Source organism: Pseudorasbora parva, chromosome 20, assembly GCF_024679245.1.
Source record: "Pseudorasbora parva isolate DD20220531a chromosome 20, ASM2467924v1, whole genome shotgun sequence".
Classification (NCBI taxonomy): Eukaryota; Metazoa; Chordata; class Actinopteri; order Cypriniformes; family Gobionidae; genus Pseudorasbora; species Pseudorasbora parva.
Genome location: NC_090191.1, coordinates 24,343,264 through 24,370,460, shown reverse-complemented (window position 1 = coordinate 24,370,460; position 27,197 = coordinate 24,343,264). Strand labels below are relative to the sequence as shown.

The 27,197-nt window shown below is 36.8% G+C and overlaps 1 protein-coding gene across 1 annotated transcript in view; it reads left to right on the top strand.

Moving 5' to 3' along the window:
• Positions 1-27,197, top strand: part of sema3c (sema domain, immunoglobulin domain (Ig), short basic domain, secreted, (semaphorin) 3C) — a 53,378-nt gene that overhangs the window by 3,549 nt on the left and 22,632 nt on the right. Inside the window, exons 2-4 of the mRNA XM_067428074.1 lie at positions 22,096-22,256; positions 24,372-24,434; positions 26,487-26,606. Coding sequence (XP_067284175.1) covers positions 22,096-22,256; positions 24,372-24,434; positions 26,487-26,606 — 344 coding nt within the window. The remainder of the gene's footprint in view (positions 1-22,095; positions 22,257-24,371; positions 24,435-26,486; positions 26,607-27,197) is intronic.

Below are 27,197 nucleotides of genomic sequence, written 5' to 3'. Positions count from 1 at the left end.
ATGCCTCTGAGATGGCCTCTGGAGGAGTCATCCAGTCTAGAAACCTCTGCAAATAATTTTTGTTTTGAGAAAACATTTCGCTATGTGTTATAGTGTAAATACCAGAGATGTCTTGATCATTGAAAAATCAGATGTGTTTGTGTTTTGGAGAATGTTTGATGGTAAATGAACAATGTAATGTATATCCTGAGAATATATCAACAGAAACAATTTATGAGGTCCCGGATTGTCATCTACATGATTTAGACATCCCTTTAGACCCTTGGACCGTTTGGATGATTTTCATCTTTCTGAGAGTTTCGGAAGAAGACAGATGTGTAGGTTAAAAATGTCAGTATTAACACAGAACAGGGTCTGAATATCTCATCTGGATTACGCTAGGATCGCTCCAGATGTTCTGGGGTGTTTGGGGTGCTCCAGTAAAGTCACGTCTGAAAGCATCTTTATGGAGAGAGCTGGGAGTTTTGGGTGTCTTTCAGCTTCCATGACTAGAAATGGAGGGAGGGAGGTTAGGGGGTTAGGGGTTGTATGGAATTGGAATAGGAATATAAAATAGGATTGATTCCTTAATGAAGGAAGCAATACATTTCAGAATGCAGATTTGGATGCTAATCGAACAATTAAGAAATACAAAAAATAAAAATGCTTTTAAATGTCATAATTTATGAGCACATTTGACTTAAAACTGTGTGAAAATCTCAAGTGCATTCCTATGGGTCGCTCTTTAAAGTTTGTTTTTGCCAACAACAGTAACCAAGGGTGGTAGAACTTCACAAAGGGTCAGTTACTATGTGATTTCAAACCAAACTAACACCTTGTGAGAAAATAAACCTGGCTGATAAAGCGAGGGTCAGTATTTGATTATTTGCCGGTCAGTCAGGCGAGAGCTCTTTTGAAACTGGATTCTGTCGGGTGCTTGTGTGTTTGCAGAAATTCTTCTGACTAATAATCATTTCATCCAATGCAATAGCCTGGCAATTGAAACTCAATAATAAACCGAGATAAAGCTGAACCATGTGGTTCCGATGAATAATAATAAACATCTGTATTATACAACAATAAGTAAGGGATGATGTATGATAATAAAGCTCCCCTGAATTATCAGAAAATTCACAACAGATTTGTTTTATATGGAATCTCAAGATGTTTCTTGTATTTTGAAATAAAATACAACCATCAAATATACTCTTTCATTTATCATTTAAATATATATACACCCATCAGGCATAACATTATGACCATTCAAAGTGATTAACACTGATTATCTCTTCATCATGACACCTGTTAGTAAGTGGGATATATTGGGCAAGCAAGTGAACATTTTATCCTCAAAGTTAACATGTTGGAAGCAAGAAAAATGGGCAAGCATAAGGATTTGAGCGAATTTGGTGTTCCCGGTCTGCAGTGGTCAATATCTATCAAAACTGGTCCAAGGAAGAAACAGCGGTGAACCGATGACAGGGTCATGGGCGGCCAAGGCTCATTGATGCACGTGGGGGAGTGAAGGCTGGCTCATATGGCTCAATCAAACATGAGCTACTGTAATTTAAATTGCTCAAGAAGTTATTGCTGGTTCTGATAGAAAGGTGTCAAAATACACAGTGCATCACAGTTTGTTGCATATGAGGCTGCATAGCCACAGACCAGTCAGGGTGACCCCTGTCCACCAATGAAAGTGCCAACAGTGGGCACGTGAGCATTAGAACTGGACAACAGAGCAATGGAAGAAGGTGGCCTGGTTTGATGAATCACGTTTTCTTTGACCAAAATTACATTTAAACCAAAATTACATTTAGCTTATGACCAAGACATGTTCTCAGCAAGATATTTTTATTATTATTGTTTGGGAGGAGACAGCCAGACATTTGCACATTTGCCAATGTCATGAAGTCAGTTTGGGTAATAATGAATTTACTTCAATTAGGAAACAATTGCAAACAGTTGGGTGTTAACTTGGCTCAGCCCCTTTGTAAGGATAATGTCTGTTTATCAGTTCTGACCTGAATCCACCCTGTCCAAAATTTGCTTTAAGCCACATGTGTGAACTTGAGCCAGGTAACACAAGGCAACACCCTTTGCAAATAAAGGTCATGTATGATTGAATTAATACCCATGTTGATTTGTTCATGGGTGGGTTGTTTGTTGTGGTTTTTGGTTAACCCTCAGAAATGCAAGGCATTTTAGGAATCCTTCATAAAGTATTTTTTCCACTCATGAGATGAGCATGAATGTTTGCCCTTTATTGCAGGGTATAGCAGCTTTTTCATGTCACACACGCAACGGGACTAATCTGACCTTTGCTTTACTAGCTGTGTCAAATTCTGTTTACATAACTTAGCAGTTCTGTTCTTTGTTTTTTATAAACTGATATTTAACAGAGTATCGACTGAGGCAACTAATGCATTTCATCTCATAAGCCTTGTTGATGAAATATAGATGGAGAAGGCAGCTGTATTGGACGACATAGCTGGGTGTTTTCATGTTGTGACAAGCCGTCATCTATGACAAATTTATGCCAGTTTGCGTGCATGCACAAATATTCTCTTTCCACAAAAACATGCAGCACATTTTTGTCCCCTGATTGTTTTAGTCGTACAGCAATTATGCAGTATAAAAACTCTTTTATCCTCCAGCAGACCACAACATGGCATTTAAGAGTCTATGTGTGCCATATACTAGCAACAATGCCATAATTTGAGATCGTTAAGTCATTTATGAAAATACACACTCAGGAACTTTAAAAAAGGCTTCATCTATGAAGGTCTGATTTGTATCTAAATTACAGCCTGTTTAAAGCAGAAAATCAAGACTAACATTTGCTCAAACCCAGTCAATTCCAAGATAAAACATTCTCTGCATTTTCTACCCCAGATATCACTTTGAGATTACTTGAGCCAACATCAAATTCATCGTCTATAAGGTAATGTCTTAGGCATAAATCACTTAAGAGCTGTAGCCAGAAGTGTGAATGATGAACAATCCATTCAAAAGACTGAATGTTTTTTAAGTGTTGATCTGATACATCTCACCCTAAAACACTTTTTTTTTTTTTTACATTTTCTGAAGAAAATCTGAGCTTAGTTCTCAGTAGTTGTTAGCTCATTGCTAGGTGCTTGCTATGGTTTTCTGGATAGTTGCTAGGGTGGTTATTTGGGTTTTGGTAGGTTTTTCTAGAGGATTGCTTAACCCCTTAAGTGTCACTGGCCCACCGGTGGGCCCATTAGCCACTGCATGTTTAAAACAATATATCCTATATTTGTCCTGATCTAATGTTGACAAACTATATATCATTCGAAAGCTTACGAACTCAAGATTCATCCTGTGCAAACCGATTTGAAATCGGACCTTGCGTTACCATAGAAACGGTGCTCTAAATTATTCTAGCGGGCTCCTCCCCAAGTGGCGTTGTCATGTTTCATATTTATTTAACATATTTATTTAATTTATAATAAAAACCTTTTCTAATCTTGACAAAACGCATATCGTCGGAAAGGTCTTAGTCTCACGGTTCTATATCTGCAAACTGTTTTGTGATATTTACACAAAAATATATACATTTGACACAGGAAATTGCATTTTAAAAAATCAATGGAATTTCAATGACACCCGGTGGCTATTTGTGGTACAACGCCTAAACAAAATCTCATGGGAACTTAAATTTTTGTGATATCAACTTCAAATTTGGAACACAAATTAATTAGACATATGGCTTTGATTTGATAGTAATTTTAGAGTCCACATTATTTTGTAACATATATATTTTATATTAAATATTAAATATCTAGTACAGTATTTTTGATTTACAGTACATTTAAACTTCCATAACTTTTTTAAACTTAAATTTTTTGAAATGATTTCACTTGAGCAATACTCTGCTGACTGTCTTCTTTAAAATGAGACCAAACTTATGTCTATATTCCAAAGCATTCTTGAATTGCAACCATTTAAGTTTGGATAGTGAATTTTCATGTATATTTTCAAAAAGGGGGGTGACACTTAAGGGGTTAAGTTGAATAATACAAAATAAAACAAAAACAAAGTGCAAAAAAAACTAAACAGAACAATGCAAAACAATACACACAACAAAAAACAAATAAACAATAAACATGCAACAAATAGCAAAAATAAAACACTCAGAAGGAGAAATAAAAACTGCAAAAACAAAACAAAACACATAGCAAAAATAAAACACTCAGAAGGAGAAACAAAAACTAAGTGCAACAAAAACAAAAAGGAAAACAATAAAAAACAAAGTACAAAAACAAAACATGCAACAAATAACAAAAATAAAACACTCAGAAGCTGAAACAAAAACAAAGTGCAACGAATTACCAAATCAAAAAACACTTTTTGCTAAGCAAGTTAAATATGGCCTTCATACTGCACTTAGAATGTAGGCTTGTTCACACAAAGTTCAATAACTATATAAATATATAGCTCTAAATATCATTCTAAACACAAAAGAATCACATAGTCCACAGCTCCACGCCACAACTTATAACATCACAGAGAAATTATATTGTTGGTATACCTCAGAATAAACCGAATGATATCGTCCGCTGGTATGAATTAAGGCTGCACAATATCGGGGGAAAAAAATGCTACATTTTGTTTTTCTGCAATACATATTGCTATATATACAGAAGCATACTTGACATTGCACATCCTATCAATCCTATTGGATGCACACATCGTGATATCCTTTGTTAGGTATTTGAGTGCCTAGAAAAGCGCTATATAAATGTAACCAATTATTTTATCGATGTTAAAACAATATATCGTACAGCCCTAGTGTGGGTACTGATATAGTTATCATTATTGTTCTTGGTGGGGCTTAGAAACATCACCAAGTATGAGAAATAGTAATACTGATGCTTTCCTTAGCAAACATCACTATAAATCAATGGAGGCTGAAGACCATTGGCTGCAACTTGCCTCTAGGTTGAGTGTGAGGTCAAGAGGTCATGGTTAGGAAAGGTTAGAGTTAAAATGAGGTCCGATAAACTATATGGAGCACTAGTCTTTTCAAGTTTAGATCTGAATAGTCCAAATAGTTTTTTGTGGTTGTAACACAGATTTTGGCAAATGAAAACAATTGAACACATGTAAAATATTAAGCAATGAACACTAACACACACAAACACAGTGCAAAATGTTTGGGGGAATTCCATTCCGTACAAAACATGGCTCGTTGAAAGTTGTCAGCAGTGGCATATTAAGGCCAACAAATGTGTTTATCTGTAGGCTATGTCTGGGTTAACTGTACTGATCGAGTTAGTGCTCGAGGCAGACAATCTCTGTCCTCTTTCTCGCCCCCATTTCACCTCAACCTCTGCCTGAAGGTCTCTCGCTCACCTTTCTAACCTTGGTAAATACGGCTGGTTTACTCTGTTTGCCTGCAGATACCATGCTCAATCCATGTCCATCAATACTGAAAACAGCCCGTCTGGTGGCATTAACATGCATGTTCTGCCCTATTGATTCATGTTAATGTATTCAAGCGTTGTTCCACGTTTTACCATCCAAGACTTTCTTTAAGCCTTTTATGCTATCTGTTTGCTCTAACTGTTCAGGCGTAAGGATTTGAAAAGAATGTTTAAAGCCAAATATGGTCTTTGGTTTAAAGATTTCTAAAGCTTTTCCAGCTGAGTGGCCAAAACTCTAAATTGTAAAAAGAAAGAGGTTGGTTAAAAAGAAAAGGAAACATTGGCGTAATGGAATTGACAGGTCTTTCCTGTGCTCAAATGTGAATTTCACTTTCAAAATGAGGCTTATTTTCGTCTACATGTCTGTGTTCGTCTGCATACCTCCAAAGATACAGCACATCTACTTTTAACTGTTTTGTTTCTTCACTCTTACATAAGAAATGACTGTACAAAATACGATTCATTTGAAACTACACATTATGAAATATGCCTTGGGGATTCATCCCAGTATTTCCACTGTCACTTTTTTAAAGTAAATCAGCATACAACACTGTGTATGCATGTTTATGTATAAGCAAGGGGTGTCTCGTGTTAAGGTGAAAGGTCACACGGGGCCCGGGGGGAAAGGTGACAGGTGAAGATGTGGCCATGTGCTAATTGGGGCAAAGCAGCCATTAGCATGATGGGTAAGTTAACGTATTAAGTTACAGCTCCTGTGGGAAACCCTGTGCGGTGCCAGAGAAATACAGCACTGTAACTGAGCCTGACCTGACGCAGAGAGATACGAAGGATCTGAGACTGCTGATAAAATTCATGCTGTCAAGAGAGCAACCCCATCTGAACTCTGTGCTGATATAAAGCTATCTTTTGCGGAATGTGAGAGAAATGTAAAATGTATTATCGATAAATGTGAATTAAAGCCAAATAGTTTCTAATCGTATTTAAACAGGAAGCACTTCTTTTCCTTGCAGATTTTTTGAAATATATATATATATATATATATATATATATATATATATATATATATATATATATATATATATATATATATATATATATATCCTTTAGGGCTGTCAACGATTAAAATATTTAACTGCGATTGATCACATGATTGTCATGAGTGAACTCGCGATTAATTGCAACTTAATCATACATTTACATCAGTTCAAAATTTACCTTAAATTAATATTTTACATTTTTTATATAATCAACATGCGTATTTACAAATATGGATGCTTTATGCAAATCTATATTTATTATTAGTGAAAACATACTCAGAGCATGAAGACTAGACATGTATCAAAGGTCATAGATGTTTGTTCATGTCTCCTAAATGTAAAAATTCAGAATAAGCAGTGATTTCTCTAATTTTAAGAATATATAATTAAAGGGAGTTTTTACACTGGCAGTTTATTTCAGAACAGGGGCACGGTTTGCATGAAATAATTTGTCGTGTGTAAGCTGTCATGCGGACCTGGGGCGCACCAGGGTACCGACCCGAGAGGAGGTGCTCTGAATTCGATTGCACTTGAACTGTGCCGGGATTCACGCAAACAGTGTGAGAAACACGGCCTCGGGAGAGCTCTTGTTCAGAAAAGTCACCTGCGGATTTGTTTTAGCCGATTGTGATGTGTAGTGGACTGCAGCAAACGTGCTCAGTGTAAAGATGTCCTTTTCTTTTATTTCAACCTGGAGTCTAATAAAAGTTAACAGAAAAAATGGTAGCTTACGTAGGCTATATAACGTCACTTGTTTCAGACAGAATAGTAATGTTAATGTTAGCCCTTTTCTTTCGCCATTTCTGTTCGCTGCTGCATCCTTTACGTTTATGCTTGCTTTTTATAAAGTAAATACATTTTTTATTATTATTAAATACATTTTAAGCCACGGAATTTAGCTAGATGCCAACACTTAAAAATAGTCCCAAAAATAGGAGCTGTTTTCATAAAAAAATTGACGACTGCATTTTATGCACTGCATGAGAATGCAAATTGGGACGCAACCATATAAATAGTTCTGTTTTTCATGTACAATGTACAAGAGGACTATTGTATCTGGAAATAGTGTGGCAGAAACAGTTCTTCTCTAGCTGGTTACCCCAGAGGACAGATGTGTTGAAGGATTTAAGGACAAAATGGCAGCCCATTTGCTAATTGATGCAGTCAGTTGCTAACAGTGCTGTCAGTGTGAAATGCAATGTATGCAGGTCTTCTTCCCCAGTGCCAGTATTTATAAATGCTTATTGAATGAGAGTGCTTGTGTATTTGTGTATGTGTGAGTATGTATGTGTGCATTCTAGAGGCCAGAGGAATGTGGGTAATGTCAAGAGGACAGACTGCCTGACTACTCTGTCGCATGTTACCCTACAGTCTGGGTGGTCGTAACTTGTTGAGCGCATCCCGACCTGCTTCCTGTGTTCACCTGATCACCCTAAATCCTAAAGTAGTTTCTTAGTGACTGACAGTGTGCAATACATAGTAACCATAATATCAAAATTAACAATCCTTATTTTTTTAACGGAACATTACGGTAAATATTATAAATGATTTATAAGTGCACATCTTTTTTTATTTATTTATTCATGTGCCATCAGTGACAACTCTTCTCTGATAATGTGTTTACTGGCGCAAGGGTGGGACAAGCTGTCAATCACACGAGATCGACCAATAGCAAACCACAACCGTCCAATCAATTACTGATGCATAAAATCAAGTCCTGCCAACATTTTTGTTTAAGAAGCTCTTTCACTTTTTCACTTTCACTCCTTCACATCATAATGGAAAGTAAACAATTATCCAGTTTCAGTTTAATGCCGACTTTAAGGTTATGAGTTTGAAAATCCCCCGACCCTAATAGTAAACAACGGTAATGGCACCCTAGCAAGCACCAATAACTTGGCAGCCTCCTTGTTTCCATCTAAGTAAATGATATATCATGCCACTGAACCAAGGCCAAAGATATTGTACGCGTTAATGAGGATGACGTATACGGTTGCCTGGACAAAGGCTTTGAGTCTACGAGTATGTGTGAAATCGCTTACACATCACATTATGTGAGTGTAACCATGCAGAACCAAACCAAAGAACCATGTTATTGTCTAAACAGCGGTGGCTTTTGAAAAGGATTTAAAGTCATGTCTTGAAGGCAGGGGCACTCCATCTTCATGAAGAACATGAGTTCTGGGAACTCCACCCACTTGTCTCCCCGAGCAACACTGGCACCGGTAGCGTTCTAAATGAATGGGATATGGCCGATATATTTGCATACAGTTAATTTATGCGCACAAGCTTTTGGTGTTCAGGCAATGAGGAGGACATTAACAAAAGCTGAGGCTGTAATTGGAGCTTAAGCCAGTAAAGCAAAGTTAATGGAGCCTGGAAAACTTTGGCTCTAGTGCTGAACTGCAATTAGTGACTCTCAGCAGGTCCATGCAATCGTTTGTCCACATGGTGTCAGTTGTTATAGTTTTGATCATCCTTTGACATTCTTTGTGATACTGACTATGTTTACACATGCGGATTTCTGTAAATCCGAATCAATCCAATCCCTGTTTAAGACTGACCTGAACACATTTGACCCCTAAAGGCTGGATTGTTTGACTAATGTGATCGCTTACTGTGACCTGGCCACATTGGAAGAGGCAGGCCAGAGCAAGGTTCAGTTGAGTGATCGCTAACTGTGCCGGAGAAACGAAACAACTCCTACTCTAGTGTGTGCGACAATCGCATCGCAATATGCCCTTAGTTATCTCAGAGTGTACTCACCCTAGGCACAGTTGCCTTGTACCGTGTCCGAGCGTGATGGTCCCCCTTCCCACTCCCCCACTGGCCTGCACTCACACTTGCACTTAACGTACCAAGCCGGAACACGCCTACGTCATTCACGATGCAACATTTTGTTTTGAAGAAGACCGGAAGAAAAGCGCTTCAGTAGATATCAAATGTAACAATGCAATACTATCACATATATATATATATATATATATATATATATATATATATATATATATATATATATATATATATATATATATAAAAAACTTATTTTACTCACATAATTGTGTTGCATCATTCCTGTCAGATCCAGAAGGCACAGCATAGTTTTTAATCGTTTTCTGTCTGCAAATCCAGTCTCTTGTTTACAAACGAATCCACAGTGAAATGAAGCGAACAAATGCAATGTCGTCCCCACGTGAGCTGGATCTTCAGTAAAAATAAAGTTCAACCATGCATTCCTAATATTGTAATCCGAAGGAGGCTTATGGCATGTTTGAAACTTGCTTCATTGCTTGGAAGTTTGATCCTGTTTTGCTCCACGTTGGCCTATGTTATTTATCTAACATGTCATGGGTCGGTGGGCGGGGATACAGAATTAGGCGTTCGTCTTGAGCAGTGGCGGCTACTGGTCTGTCAGAGAGGGGAAGCTCATTTTCGGCCAACATCATAAAAGTGTCTATTTATTTAAAAGTAAATTCTGCCCTACGTTCCTTTTCAATAAAATGGTCTGTGACCCTGTGAATAAATGAACGATCTAAAAAAAAAATTTAAACTGTAAAACTGAAACAAGGAATGTGGTGTATAATTGTGTGAAATGTATGATGAAAATCAAGCAATTTCACCAAGCAAATATCAAAGAAATAGGTTACAGCAGTTTTTATTTCGACTGAACTTGAGAAATCCGCGATGGGACTGAGCGTGAATAGCTTCAGTGATTCCTTATAGTACAGAATCACTGTCAGTCAAAAGGAGATGCAGTCTTTCGACAGACCCTCCAATCATCACGCAGAAGCTCGGAGTCCGGGCCAGCCTACTCCCCATTCACCCCCAGAGACGCTGAGCGTCCGTGGGCGGGACATAATCGCAGCGTTTATCCAATGACCGTCTACTTTCAAAGCGCTGAAAAAAAACGTTCAAAGCAGCCCCATTGAAGTCAATGGACGCTGGGCTTCAATAGGGAAATGCACTGACGCTGCTGGAATGTATGAGAAGGAAATAGAGTCAGCCGACCTGCTATATGTAACTGATTCTGAACGAACTCGTCTTTGAGATGAGCGTTTTCTAATGCTTTTTAGTCAATAAAATGTTAATACAATAGTACATATTTGACCATTAATTTTGTGACATTATAAGGGAAGCCGAGCTTCCCTTGCAGTCTTAAAGAAATCGCCACTGGTCTTGAGGTGGCGTTTCACTGAACTCTGACATCACAGTAAGCATATCGTTTGCTGAGCCAGCTGTCAAAAAAAGCTTTTCTTTGACCAAAAACCAAGTTTTCAGGGCTGCCAGTTTGTCTGATTCATCTTTGATTTATTTTCAAATCAAAGCTTTGCGCAGTTCTGCAATCAGTTGTAGTGATTCTAATCTGACAGGAGGCTGATTTTGTATCTGTCGCTAAATCTGTCGCCTTTGGTTAAAGCATTGGCAGCTGAGACAGAAGAGAATATAGCACTTCGGTGACGTTAGTGGGCAACCTACACCAGACATTTGGCATCATGATTTGAATCATTCGAGCCACTCTTGTAAAAGAGATCAGCTGATATTTTTCCAAGAGCAAGCATGCTCTTGAAGACTGATAGTATTCTGCTAGCAAATTCTAAGAACCTGATGGTATTCTGATCATGCCAGTAATCAGAATAGTTTAGAATACCTTTACATTTAATGCATGGGGCAGATGTGTGCATTAGCTTAAGGTTTACTTGCAAAATCTTGAGTTGAGAAGAGATACCATTCTAAGAGCTCAAACTTCAAAAAGTTCTACCCGACAGGTTAAAACAACTGCTGTACTGTTTTTTTTTTGTTATTGTTGTTGTTTTTGCCATTGAAATCCAGTCATTTCCACGCAATCTGGAAATTTCCTGTGAAATATTTCCTCAGGCAGAATTTGCAATGGGTTTGAATTGGTCCATTGAATTCGCCAATTTTGATTTAGGCCGAGCTAAATTATTCTGAATATAAGGCCCGAGATTAACTTAGTTTGACCCCAGTTTAAGCATATATCATTTTTTATCATTGTAGAGCAGCTTTATAAAGCTAATATGAACAGCGCAAAGCCAGTATTGACAACACCAGGCTAGAAGCTCAGCAAAAAAATATGGATTATTTGATCCGTGTCAAGGTGAATCCGTGTACTCATTAAACTCTTAAACCTACCAGCATTTCTCTAATCTTGTAACCTTGTGCCACATACATACAGTATGGATTTCTCTGGAAGTTTCTCTTTTATGATCAAACATATGGTCTCGCATGTCTTGGTGGTCTCTATACTGAGAAGATCGAGACTCATAACCCTCTTGTGGTGTTTAATAATGAATGTTTAAGGACTTTCTTAGCACAAAAGGGCCTTGTTCCAGTTCTGCTCGACTGCTCTGTGTAAATGAAAGCAAAAAGGTTGTGAGTGGAATGAGGAAGAGGAAACTCATCTATAGCTAGGATGGTTGAAGTTCTTAGTTCATCACTTGGATGGTTGCTCAAAGCCTTCTCATGTTAAAGATCTGAAAAAGATCATCTTGTTCACATTGTTAACGGAATAACCTTCTTTATGGGTTACTGTTCTGGGTTCATTATAAATTAAGCTCCATAGATGATAGGCTGTCAAATGTTTTGATGCCAAAGACCCTTAAATCTCTTTATGAGGGACCCCTTTCCTAAAACATAAAGGCAGCTATTTGATCAAAAATACATTTTTGAATATATTTTAAAACGTACATTATTCCTGTGATTGAAAGGTGTATTTTCAGCATCATTACTCCAGTCTTCAGTGTCACATGATCCTTTAGAAATCATTCTAATATGCTAATTTGCTGCTCAAGAAATATTTCTTATTTTTGTTGTGCTAATTAATATTATTATGGAAACTTACATTTTAGGATTCTTTGGTAAATATAATGTTAATCAGAACAGCATTTATTTACAATTTAAAAGAATGTTATTATAAAAACTTTTTTTAATCATTGTCATTGTACTGAAACCTAAGCAAAACATACAAATATTCTTATTATAAGAGGAAAAATATATGTATAAACCTGAAGAGCTATTTGAATTCATTTGCATAACAATTTTTGCAATAAATACGGTTCTAAATCACCTTTATCAGCCATACACTACTTGAAAAATAAATAAATAAAATTAAACAGGGCTGATAAAATAATCATGATTTAAAACACATGATTCCCAGATAACAAAAATCTGGGAAATTGTAACAAAGCAGTATTAAATTTTTTTAATTTAATTAAATTAAATTAACTATTATAAACTAATAAACTATAATCCATATTTAATAATTAATATTAATATATACAATTTATATTTAGACTTGACATCCCTAAAAATGCATTTTGTAAAAACAACAATAAAATAAAATAGAAAATTCTATTTTTTGATGATCCCACAATCTCCAGTTTGAAAACCCCTGCTACACACTTCTTGAGTTGCTATTGCTACTTGTGTTATAAGTATAATAGTATAATGAGAATCAACCTTCCCATTGTGACTACACAAGCGATTTTTAAGCACATATATCAAGTATCACTCCACTGAGGAGCTCAGGAAGAGGCCTAGACATAACACTTGTGAGTAAAACGTTCCCAGCACTTCTCCGCAATGCAACCCTTCCAGAAAACCACACCATCGGCAGTGTAAAGTGCACCCTGCTGAGCGAACAACACTACCCGTGTCATGGTCAGCCATATCAACAGAGCAACACCCAGAATGGCTCCTCATGGATCAATCCTACAAGGATGTGTGAAGAACATCTCCGGGTTGATCTTCCTGACTTAACCATGCAGGAATGTGGTCAAGCCCATGACTAATACTGTATGTTCACAAACAAAAATAATTCATTATCAAAAGCCCTCTTGACGAGATTTAGCCTGGGGTTTAAAGTTACATATTGGCTTTAAGTTATGGAATATGGTTGTGATTTGCTTGACGTTGATTCATATTCATCACGTGTGTAGCATTTGACTGCTGACGGAGAGTTTGATTGCGGGAAGCATTTAAACTCAGAGTTTCTCTCCGAAGTTTTCACTGCACAGCGGTTTTATGGGTGGATGTCTGCCAACTTTCCATAATATAGCATAACATATGCATTCTTCATCTTTTATCCACACTGAGATCAGGCCCCTTATCAATATTCTCTTGACACTAGTCATGATTGGACAACATTATGCTTTTACCTTTACAGAAATGCTTATGTGGTTTGTAATTCTCATTCACTGATGAATGTTGTCTCTAGACATTTGCTTGAGCTGTCTGTAGACGGATCACTTAATGTGATGCTGGAGTCTGGACCTATTCATTTATTCACAAAACATCAAAAAGCTTCTTCATTGTTGAATGCTGCTAGTTAAACGATAGTGAAGCTTTTTAAAACAATAAAAAATTAACAGCAGCATTTAACTATAGTCTACGTCGATATGAACACAATGGTGAAAAATATCCAATGGAATTTACATTATCCAGATATATTACAAAGATGAAGCAGACTTTCCGAAGCTAAAAACAAAAGTGAAAGGACAGTTTAAGTCAGATTGCAAGTTAAAGCATAGTGAGTTTGATTTGCATTATCAGTGAACTATTTTGTGGAATGGTCTGAACAAATCGATTAAACAAAGTGTAAATACTATGTTGCAATTTTAACAAAGGTACAAAAGATACATTTTTGATATGTACAGATTTGGAGAGGGATAGTGAGAATTTAAAACCATTGTTAATGTTAATGTAATCTATATTTAGCTTAAGTAGGGTAGGTAAGAATGTTAAAAAAAACTTTTGTCCAAATTTGTTTACACTTTCTTTATATGTCAATACATAATTAAAATGTAAGTACTCTGAACAAGAGAGTATAAAAATCGAGTGACTCTACACTTTTTAATCTGCTAAAAACACTGCTCATTATTTTCGTCTGGGATGAAACAAGTGATTGGCTTGGGCAACTGTCACTCTTTCTCACTACCATGGCTGCCACCCCTTTTGCTCACATGTGCGCAGGGCAAAATAATGGCAGAGAAAGAGCATTTAAAATTCACAGTGCCAGGTTTTGCAGTCAGCGAAGGCAAACAATACAAAAAAAGAAAGACAGTACAAGACAGGGCAATGCACAAAAAGTCTTTGGATAAACAAAGAAATCAAACGCGAGTAAATATCGGTGTGGCTTTACAACGATGTCGAGAACTGAGGCACCTCAAGGGGCTGAAAAGCGACTCCTTGATGGCTGGATTTCTGCTGGACAGGTAATCTTTCATTTTGATTATACATTTTTTTTGGTTTATGTTTTCATGAAGCACACGTAGCTGCCTAATATAGCAAACATAACAATACTTAGCATAAAGTTACAATGTTATACACTTAGCAAGACCATTAGTAGAAATGATATATACTCAATATGCTTAGCTCAAGTTGATAGCTGTCGCATTGATTTTTGCCAAATTTAACTTTAGATAACAAAATGTATGTGTAAAAGCTAGTACACCACATCCAGGAACTTTTTTTAGAACTAAGTTAGCTTTAGCTATACTACTAATCAACAATGCTTTCATCATGGAAACTCTTACATGTAAAACACAGTATATGTTATGAATCTTAAACGAAATTCATCTTCATCACAGTATAACTGATGTTATTGGAAAAACATGTATCAATGCTACCCGTTTTAGCTTTGCCTTATAAATATAACTAGCTCGTTACCGAATCAAACAAAAATATATTTTAAACTTTACCAGTATCAATATTCTAGCATGATAGTGAGTACTAAAAGACATCTTATTTGTTTATATTCATACTGATAAAGTTATTTTTTATTACATGTGAGTGACTACATGCACTCCGCTCATCCTAGGTAAATTTTATTATATTTGTTATGTATATTTTATGTGTGTATATATAATATCTTTTGTTGTTGTTGTTTTTTCTCTTCTTTGTATAGTTCGAAATAAAACATTTATTCATAACTATCATAATACAAATAGTCTGTATGTTATTCACTCCTTTTTTTTAGAAAGCAATTGTGATAGTGCTTTTATGCAAAAGTTCAAAAAGAAAAAGGTTTTCCTTTTAGATTTAGATATTGCCAATTATTAACTGCCTTTACCTATGCGCCTGAGAAAAGATGAAAAACTTCAGCCATACTTTAAGATCTACTGTCCATTGGCAACAGCATAATAATGTATGAAGCACAGCTCACTCAAAAGTCACTTTCAAACCAAGCAGCTTTCTGTTGATCGGTGCAGAGAATTCCTGAGACCAAACTGAACACTAGTGAAGTGTGCATAGGGAACTTTTGCCCACAAAATTTCAGTTAACAATGGTAAATGTGACCGCAAATGAATGAATCAGTGTTTTTGAACAAATTATTTGAGTGAATGATTCAATGACTCATTCATAACTCCAGATACTTGTTGCCACTTACTGGCATATTGATGTAAAGCAACATTAATACAAAGATTTCTAAGAATATGGCTCATCATTTTAAGGATTTTTCTATTTTAACATCTTCAATATTTTTATTTTGTGATTAATCCAAATACATTTTGTAATCCTAGAACACATTGCCTTTTCAAAAGCATTGAGGTCCTAATTAAGTCTCACTTGCAGAATGATGCAATGATCAGTCGTGTTTCTCTGTGATATGCATCCTCCAAGCTTTGCAGAGAGTTCATGATCCCAAACACAGTGCCAAATTAACACTGCAGTCGCTCATAAACAATACGATGAATGTTCTCTAGACGCAGTCCAAGCCTTGATCCTAATCCAAGTGTCACAATTTGAAAACTGCACTGCAGATGTGCCATCCAACTAACTCAGGCTACCTGGAGTAAATCTGCCTAAAAAAATGGGTTGTACATACTAGTCATACTAAATACAACACAAGACTGGAATAGGCAATTCTTCTAATTTTTCTTATAACATTCTAAAGTATAAACTTTCCCATCTTCAGTGAAGTGCATACTTTTAGTACATACAGTAGTGTAAATATGAGGATAGGAATGTACCCTCTGTCTGCCCTAAGTGAAAAATGTGCTAAGTGACCTTTGGCCTTAAGTCAAATATTATTTTACATTTAGAGTAAATTAGATCATCGGTCTGTTGTATTTTCTTTTGAAAACCCAAATATGAAATAAACTACAGCATTTTCCTTAATTGCATTATTAGCAGGTGTGGTAGCACCTGTCAATTGGGAATGTTGACTTAGATATGTGTCCATAGCTCCAAGAATGATTCATGTTTTTAGAGCTCAGGGGTCAAGACAGGCAGACACAAAACACCACACAATCCTCCCAAGAGGGGCAATGTGTGTCCGTTTATCCACAGGGTGGGAAGGTCTTGTGAATGTTTCCCACTGTGCTGTCTTTTACTTCAGCACATAAGAAAGCCTTTTAGAAAGACAGAACATATGAAAGTCAGATTCAACGATGACACAAAAATAAACAGTTTGAGGTTAATCATTGTTTATCCTAACACATTCAAACCCAAAACTAAACTAAACCACTATTTACACTACCTTTCAAGTTTTCTTTTAAGAAATTAACACTTTGGCTGCAGTTACACTGTAGGTCTTGATACACAGTTCCGATTTGGTGACTATATCCCATAGGTTTTCACAACAAAACCCGCCAAATTGCAACTCAAAACTGTGTTAAAGTAGCCCAAAAAGAGTAACCAGGAAAACTGCGGACTTGGCAACACTGGCCTTTGTAGCCACCTGAGTTGACGTCATTCGCCTCCGTCCTTTTTGTCAATGACGTACGACTCACATTTACTGGGGAATATCCATTCTGATCACTTACATGGCAGACGCAAATGCACGCATCCGATTCATATCGGATTTAGGACCACATATGAGTGAGGCCTGAATCTGATCTGAGGATATCGGAATTCATGCGTTTTTTTTACTGCTTCCACATTCAGGACATATCCGATCTGTGCCACATGAGAAGAAAAAATCAGAATTGGGTCACTTGAACCATGCGGTGTAAATGGGGCCTTTTATTCAGCAAACATTAAATTAAAATATATATTATTAAATTATTATTATTAATTATTAATATTAACACTGATTATAAGAAATGTTAATGGCGTAATGTCCCCACAGTTTAATATAAACCTGAGACCACCTGGGGACCAGCCAGCGGTCCCCAAAATGTAAATGTATTTATAAACATACTATTATGTTTTTTTGTAAAAAAAAAAAAAACCTGTAAAAAAATTGTGCACAATGTTTCCTGTGATGGGTAGGTTTAGGGGCAGGGACAGTGTGGGGGGATAGAATGTAGTTTGTACGGTGTGAAATGCATTACGCTTATGGAAAGTCCCCACAATTCACAAAAACCTAACGTGTGTGCATGTGCGTGTGCGTGTGCGTGTGTGTGTTTACATCCCCAGAACACCCTAGAAGTGGTGACTTTTGCCCAGATGAGCACCACTCACATTTCCTTCAGAAAATGTCAAATTAAATTCTTAAGGTTCACAAGAACGATAGCGATTACCATAATGTTTCAAAAACTACTCTAAATCTAAGAGACTACTCGAGTCAAAAGAAAGATACCGCTTGAATTGCTTGCAGATCGACCCCCACCCCTCTGCCCCCGGTGATACTATACATTTTTTTACAGCACTTATGTTGGTGTGGATGCTAATATAGTAATAAATATAGTTATTATAACTATACCTTGGTGTGAATGTGCCTTCAGAAGGAATGTAACATCTGGGAAATATTTTGTGCAGCACACAGGCTAAGAAAGAAACTTAACCTTAAGTTATGTGCAACACAGCATTTCTATGTTATAACAAACCTGAAACCAAAGCTGAAATATGCTGAAATGAAAGGCTCACCCAACAACTCAATTTTCTGAAAAAAGAAAATCTTTCTGAAAGTCTTTAATGGCACGAGTCTGCTGAATGGGGTGAAATGGGATTTTATGATTCCTGTCTGAGTTTACAGAAGCTGCATGTTTCTAATTAGTTTCCCGAAACCTAACCAGAAGTGGGATTTCTCTATTTCGCTACCTCTTATGAGGCATTTTATTTCATTCTTATTCCCTCACATCTGCTTCCTCCTACGTTTCTTCTGCAACGTCACGTCTTCGTTCCTGTCTTGTTCTCATGCTCTCAGCACGTTGCAGTCTCGCCCTGATGAGCTCTTTGAACAGTAATAATGCCACTCTTATCTTACTGAGACGCTATCCGTAGTGCTTTGAAGCCTGGTTGATGTAATCTGTTGCCCTCCGCGCCTCTCTTTATTAAACCCAGGTTAGAATGACGGGTTTGACAAGGCCCTCTCCACTAATATAATCCCATAATAGTCTGGTGAGACTCGCTGTCTACTGTCAATGCTCTTCGGAGAGCCTGGGGTGGCGTCAATCTTCATTTCGTCTTGTGTGCTGGTTATTTTCTGACAAATCTATAGAATAATGATAATGTCTTTTAAATGATTGAATTTAAATAGATTTTGAAATAGAAATTCTTGAAGTAGAAATGGAACATAAAATTAATAAATTAGTAATTTAATTAAATATATAAATATGTTTATACCACAGTAAAGCCCAGAATTATTCATACCCAGGCCAAAGTTTTAATTTTGGTGAATTTTTATTTGACAAATAGACATCTTATGGTTGGAAATTAAACAAAAAGGTGACAAAAAGTTAGACATTGTGCTGGAGATATTAACAAGCTGGAGATATTAACAAAGAATATTAGCTATCCCCCCTTTTATCATTTTGACAAAACATTCCATGTCCACAATTATTAATACCCTTTCTCAATAATCAATGGCAAAACTTTTATTACAACCTCCATAAGGTTGGAAGACTTCTAGGGCGGGCTGGTCCGAATACCATTTTTTGAGCTGCGAAGCTTCGGAAGTAACCAACACCGAATAGGAGGGAGGGAGCTGAACATATTCTTCTCTTTAAAAAAGGCAGGAATCTAGAGAAACGGTGCGCCTCACGGGGGACAGGGCTTATATGCGCCGATCACAGACACAGCGCCAGTGATACAAAACACACACAGGTATTTTATGTCCCAGTAACAAGCTCCTATATTTTGCATAATATTTTGGTAATATTAAGCTTGCTGCGATAGTCAGTGTTACCGGTGTTAAGGCATAACACTGGTTACATTACTTGCCCACCGCAGCACCACCCCCACCGTCATTTTGATATTTTATAGCAGTAAAAATCATTTAGTTCAGATAGAGAACAGATTAACTACAGTTAAAAACTGAACGTGCAGCGTGAGACGAACTAAAGTCGCAGCACAAACTAGCAGCAGGAGTCAGATTTCATTCATCACGAGAGATCTGAATGACAAGATGATCGCGGAAGATGTGATTACAACAACGCAAAATGTAAAAACGCATATTTAAGGGAGTTTGTCATTGTACTGTTTTGTTGTTGTGTTTTTCATTAAGAATAGTAGGCTAATGAACCAGGGTGCTGGTTGCACCATTCAAGCAACCAGCCCCAAAATAATTCTGAACAAAAACTAAAATAAGCACGACTGCACGGTCATTCGTTAACGGCCACACTGTGCACAAGCACTGTAATGTGACGGTGAGAGTATTGTATTTTGCCAGATTTTATAGTGTAAACATATTCAAGCGTGAATGAGAACCATTTCGAGGGGATTTCGAGATGTCAGATTTTATGAAAAAAAAAAAAAAAAAAACTAAAATAAAACAAAAACAAATAATCAAATCCCAAAATTGAAAACTGACCTGAACCCACAGAACAAATATTAGTATATTCTGGACCAGCCCTAAAGGCTTCCTTGCCATCACTCTGGTCTTCAGTTCTCTCCACAAATTCTCAATTGAATTCAGGTCTGGACTCTGGCTTGGCCATTCAAAAATATTGATATTGTTCTCTACCAACCATTTCTTGACCACTTTTGCTGTGTTTTGAATAGTTATCTTGTTGGAAGGTCCACTGCGTCCCCAGGCCAAGTTTTTCTGCGGTCTGATATTTTGCTGCATTATCTCAATGGTCTTCTTTTTTCATGATGCCATTAACTTTTAAAAGTTTGCCTGGGCCATTTGCTAAAAACACTTTCAAAGCATTGTGTTCCCACCACCATGCTTGACCGTGGGGAAGGTGTTGGTTGAATGCTTCTTTTTTGCTTGAAACAAAAACCCCTATGTCTATCCATCCCTTTGGACATCCCTATGTCCAAATCCAAATTTTTGTCTTGTCAGACCACATAATCAATGAAGAATAGGCTTCTTCTTTGCCCTGTTGAGCTTTCCTGTGCTTGTCTTTAAGAAGTTCGGTGTCATGGAGGTCAGTCTTTGTGCTGTGTCCACTGGAGTGGCCACTGGAACTTTTGAAACCTTACTCTTTTTTGTGAGCACCCGCAATGCACAACCAGAGGTTCTTACTAAGCTCCTTGGTTTTAGCCATGACTTGCAAGTGACAAACAGGTGTATCAGCTTCTCTTTATAGTAAGACCACTTCTATTATAGATTAGAATTCTCTAGTCTAGAACTAGAAGTTACCAGGGGCACTTAGAATGGTACAGAAGATTGCATTTCCTGAGAATTTTGCAATAAGATCTGAGATATGAATAATTTTGGTAAATTTGTTTTGTCAAAATATACAAATAAAAAGCTAATATATATTTTCCCATTAATGTGTCATTTCCAGGCAAAAGATCCCATTTGAAAAAAAAAAAAAATTCAAATCACTAACAAAAATTTCGGCCTAGCCTGGGTATTTCTTTCTTTCTTTTTTTCTGTTTTGGCAGAATTAATTAATGAATTAATGAATGAATGAGATTGGTGTATTCACTTTTTTGACAGTACTTAACTATGACAAATGTCTAATCATTTGAGATTCATATTAAAATATAGGTAACACTTTGGGAATACATATTCACTATTAACTACGATTTTTTTCCTCAATAAACTCCTAGCATTTAAGTTTAGGTATTGGGTAGGATTAAGGGATGTAGAATAAGGTCATGCAGAACAAGGCATTAATATGTGCTTTATAAGTACAAATAAACAGCCAATATCCTAGTAATATGCATGCTAATAAGCAACGAGTTTATAGTTAATAACTGAACCTTAAAATAAATTGCTATCAAAATATATATTAAAATATATTTTAGAATGTTTTTATTATACATTTTTAAATGTCTTATTTGGATCAAATCCTGCTTTGGATGTGCTTGTTTGAATAGGAAGCAGGGGATGGAGAAATTTGTCATGAGATACACTAAGGAAGCTGGGAATTGCACTGGTTTTAGGCCTCTCTTTATTTGAGGATAAAAAGAAGAAATGTGAAAGGAAAGTGTCCGTGGATAAGAGAAATGTGACTTTGATTGGAACTGGAGGGAGTTATCTGAACACTGAAGAGAAAATTAAGGAGGGATGGCTTTAAAAGAGTGTTAAAAAAGAATAAAGACCAGAAGGAGGGTATCAATGTGGCCTCCATTTCTCTATACATTAGTGAATGACTAATGAGAAACAACAATGAATATTCATGAGGTTACTCTTCATTATTAGAGAGACTTTGATGGTGAAGGGCCCTGCATCTCTGTATAAGTATGTGAGCATGAGTGTGTGTTCTAGAATAAGATCAGGGTTCCGCAGCCTCGTCATTGTCAGCAGTGCAAGTAAACACCAAAACCTCACTCACACTAATGCGAAGAACATGTTTGTGTTTGCATTATAGAATTACAGAAGACCCAGTCCTTTGAGCACTACACTTTGTCTGAGAAGGCCATGGACTACAGGATCCTTTTCATGGATGAGGACCAGGACCGTATGTACGTGGGCTGCAAGGACCATGTACTCTCAATGGACATCAATAACATCAGCCAGACCGCGCTGAAGGTGAGAGAGCAGTAAACACCCCTCTATATCAACATGAAATGCAGCAGAACAGTTCTGCAGCCGTTGAAACCAACGGTGACCACATTTCTTCTTGCACATCTCATTTGACAAATGGGAGAGATGCAGTTTTATTTAAACAGTGCTGGCTCTTGAGGAGACTGCTTAAACACAACTGGCACAGAGTATGGAAGTTTATCTTTCCTCTTCCAACTAAGGCTGGCAAAACTTCAGATTCACTGTTTTCTGCTGGTCTATGCGGCCCATCAATTCTGCAGGGCTCAACCCGAATCACATGAGTTCGCCTGTAAAAAGCCTTAAGCTTGAGTACAATACAGCATGATTTGTGTTTTCTTTTAGAGCTTGTGATTGCTAAATAACTCCTAGGCTTTAAATGGGATATTTTTAGTAATATGCTTTTCCCATAAAACAGAAAAAAAGAGACATTTTGTAGAATGCCCAGGCTGATTTTGCCTATATAATGAAGGGTGACAATAGGGCTGTTAAATTCCCAAAGAAAATTCCTCATATTCAATATTTGAAGTCTTCTGAAGCCAAGCTTTCTGTAATGAAAATAAAGCAATTTACACTACCATGCAAAATAGGGTTAGTAAAAATGTATCTTTTATTTTCACCAATAAGTTATTGGATGAAAATTATAGTAGACATAGGCGTAATTTGCAGGTGGGACATGTCCACACCACTTTTTTAAAACATCTTGCTTCACGGATGAACCTAACTAATACAAACAAAACATCTTTGGTTAACTAGAAGAGCATCATTTTATTCGTTTGTTAAATAAGAGGCAATCTGGCGCTCGTTGCCGCTGTTATCAGAGGTGCAGATTTCTTTCGCGGCTCATGCAGTCTTCATACAGACGAGCGCTTTAATCTAACGCTTAACGCCGTTGCAGAGACTTTCTAATTGTTCCGGTCAGATCACGAAACAAAATGCACAAAAACTGTCCCTGCTCTTGATGTACAACCACTGATGATATTCAGTTTTGATGAGAGAAAAACATAGGCTACGAGGGCAGATTAGAAACGAGAATTTCTGACAAGTTTAACAGACTAGACCAGGGATTAAAAGAAAAGTGTGCAAATCTATATATGCCTTTATTCACGTGAAAAATCTTGGCACAACGCTATATTGTGTTTAGATGCAATAATTAAACAATATCTATATCAATAAATTAACTATTTCATTGATTTCCGGACATTTTAATAAAAAAAAAATCTGCAATTGTTATTGTACATATTTTACATCTGATATAACATTTTATCCGAAATGCTACCCCCCTTAATACGCCATATAGTGCATATCATATGCACGGGAAAAACTGCGTACCATATGCACGCCAAAGCTCATTTTGACGTATGAGCGCCCCTCATACGTTTAAAATGAGCTTTGGCGTGCATATAGTACGCAGTTTTTCACGTGCATATGATACGCAATTTATGTCCCACCCACTTTTTAAAACAAAGTTACGCCACTGATAGTAGAACAATTCATAAATAAAGTGAAATATATTCCTGTGCAGCAGAAGATTTACCATCATTATCATCATCCAGGCTTCTTCAGAATGAATTCTAATAGGATGATTTGCTGTTCAAGAAACATTTATTATTAATGTTGAAAATGGTTGTGCTTCTTAATATTTTTGTGGATTTTTTCCCCCCTGGATTCTTTAATGAATATAAAGTTAAAAAGAACTGAATTGTTATTTGAAATATAATTTTAGTCACTTTTTATCAATGTAATGCATCCTTGCTGAATAACATTATTAATTTATCAAAAAAAAAAAAAAAATCCCCGACCAACCTGAAACTTTTATAGTTTAACCTTTTTTAGCTGAAGATCTGAAAAACCCTTCCACAGCATCTCCCAAATCTTTGCGGTTACATACATTCAAATATGGTGCATCACGTCACTTGTCATTTCAAAATGCCAACTGTTGATTAAATATGAACATTAAACTAGCAAATTGCACACTTGTCTAGTAATACCATTAGAGATGCATTGCAATGTAAATCTGTCAGTCAAAAACGCCACACTGTCATATAGTTCTTTCATCAATATTACAAATCTCTCATTGCTCTCATCTTTTTTCTCTATCAGATCTTCTGGCCGGCATCCACCAGTAAGGTCGAGGAGTGTCAGATGGCTGGCAAAGACCCCACAGTAAGAACATTGGCCAGCTTTTTATGCCTCTGATTCACACACAGCAGCAGCATTCTTGATTCAAATCCTATTTGTCTGTTGCTTGGTGAAGTGATTATCCAGTAAGCCGTTTCCACAAGCATTATTCTCTCCCCACAATTACAGCAATTAATTAAATTTGTCCAAAATTAATCAAAAGAGCACCAAACATGAGTTGATTCTAAATCAGTTTTTTTGCCTCGAATATTAACCACGATGGTTGGATCAGGAACAGAGGCACGAGTTTATTCAAAATAAAGTTTTATTATTCCAATTTCTATCAGTCATGGCTGGATCAGAAACAGATGGTTCTTGCCCCAGTGCCCATGAGTAAAAGCTGTCTCTAGATGTTGTCTGTAGCGCAATGGGAGGTCACAAGGTGTCATTGATTACCGGTATGTGTGTTAATATAAAGTAAAATGCCGGAATGGACCAATGTTTGCAGCTGGCCAAAGAAATATACTGTACTTAACATACTCACCACAAATGCCAGATGCAAATGATAATTTTACAAGACTGTATTTCAGATACTAATGAGCATGTGCACTGGCACTTATATGAAAGGAAAAAAGTTCATTTGAATTGCATGTAACTGGAAAAAATAAGGCAAATTTAGCCACACATGAATTTCAAACAAAGAAAGACAAATAAAGAAAACAGCATGTTTTTAATAAAAATATTTTTGGCATTCTGACCATATTTTAACAGTAAGCACATTGTCCTTTCAGTACAGTCATAGTGTGGAAGCTAGTTTTCCACAGAATTTGTATTTTTAAAAGTACGGTAAGTACAGCTTTTTATCCCACAATTATGATTTTTTTTCCAGAATTGCACATTATAAACTTTTAGTTTCAAGAAATGGTCAGAATTGCAAGACTTTTTGCAAAAATTTACTTCGTAACTCACAATTTTGAGAAAAAGATTATAATTAGTTTGTTTTGAATCATTTATTTATTTTGTTTTGCATTTTAGGGTAAAAATGCTACAGAAATGTCATTGAAGACTTTCATCCAGCTCTAGACTTTGATTGTAGGAATACAGTGGTTTAATAACTTTAACAGTGAGGGTACATAGCAATGCGTTACATCTTGAAATATGCTTCCCTGCATGGCTATGACAAATATTTGTGTTTGAGCCCTTCCTATAGTCTGTTTTCCCTCGGTCAATGTGTATGCATGTTTAAACTAGGGTTTGCGCCACATATCCCCAGACATTTTATTTGCATCTATGGATCTGTAGTGTTGCCCCTGGTCAAGTTGTTAGATTTCCTCCCCTCACAGGGATACACCCCATCCCTCTCCCCTGATAGGATAGGGCCGGAATCCATCTGCATCATTTGGGAAACACTGAGGCATATCTTTAACAGAGCTGTAAATTATATTAAGACATGTTGATAGAGGTCGCTCTTGTTAATTCTGCCTGATCTCTACGTGAACCGTAAGCTGTCAAGACATCTGTTCACCTTTGCGGAAGAAAAAGGTTACGTACTGTGAATACAAGCCAGAAGAGGATAATGTTGATATGTGCCACAGAAAAAGACATATTAATGACAAACACGTGAAAGGGAGGAGTGGATGGAGGGTGTGTGCTGCTGTTGGAAGTATTTTTCTGGAGTTGCTCATGAAGGACCTGTGTGTGCACATGCTAACCGAGAGCTCATGCAGCTGCTGTTTTGACACACTTCGCCAAGTTCCTAAATGCTCCCCTGGCGTTTTTTTCTTTTTCGACTCATCTCTCTCGTTCTCTTTTTCTGGGCTGGATCATATGCAGTTGGTTTGGCAACACTTTAGTTTGGGTTTCCTGGATTCCTTGAATAGGCCTTGAATTCCTCATCTATTTAATTTTTTTTCTGAATTATAGGTTTTATATCAATAAGTAGTCTTAATTTTAATTGGCATTTTCAGTTTCCAAAACAAAAAGTCAGCTTTATTATAGCATCAACATTAAATGACTTTAAAATTTGGTTAAAATAGATTTTAGTGTGCATTTTAGGATAAAAAGCAATGATTTCTCTGTTTCTTTTGTCCTCCTCAGCATGGATGTGGAAACTTCTTACGAGTGATCCAGCCTTATAACAGGACGCATCTGTTCATCTGCGGCAGTGGAGCCTACAGCCCAGTGTGTGCATATGTTAACCGTGGCAGGCGTCCTGAGGTCAGTTTACGCTCACTAATGAAAAGCAGTCAGACAGTCTGATTTAGTTCAGTTTCACCTTAACTTTGCTACATTTACTTGAGATTTCAAAAATGTTGTATTGGGAAAAATGTGTTTCTGTAATCTACCACTGAGTTATAAGGTCGTACATCATCTATCCATTGACATGACATCCTCATGATAATTTAGACCAACATGGGAATGAGGGAATTTAGAGGTCAAAAAGGAGAGAAGAGACCAGATGAGACAAGACAAGACATGCCAATCAAAAAGAGAGCAATACAATGAGACTAAACAAGAGAAGAGATGAGACGAGAAAAGATGAGGTGAGATGAGACTAGATAAAACAAGAGATGAGAAAAGATGAGGTGAGAACAGACTAGATGAAACAAGAGACGATAAAAGGCAAGGTGAGATGAGACTAGATGAAACAAGATAAGAAAGGGCGAGGTGAGATGAAACTAGACGGAACAAGACAAGAGACGAGAAAAGATGAGGTGAGATGAGACTAGTCGAAACAAGAAAAAATACAAAAGATTAAAAAAGATGAGGTGAGATGAGACGAGTCTAGAAGAAACAAGACAAGAGATG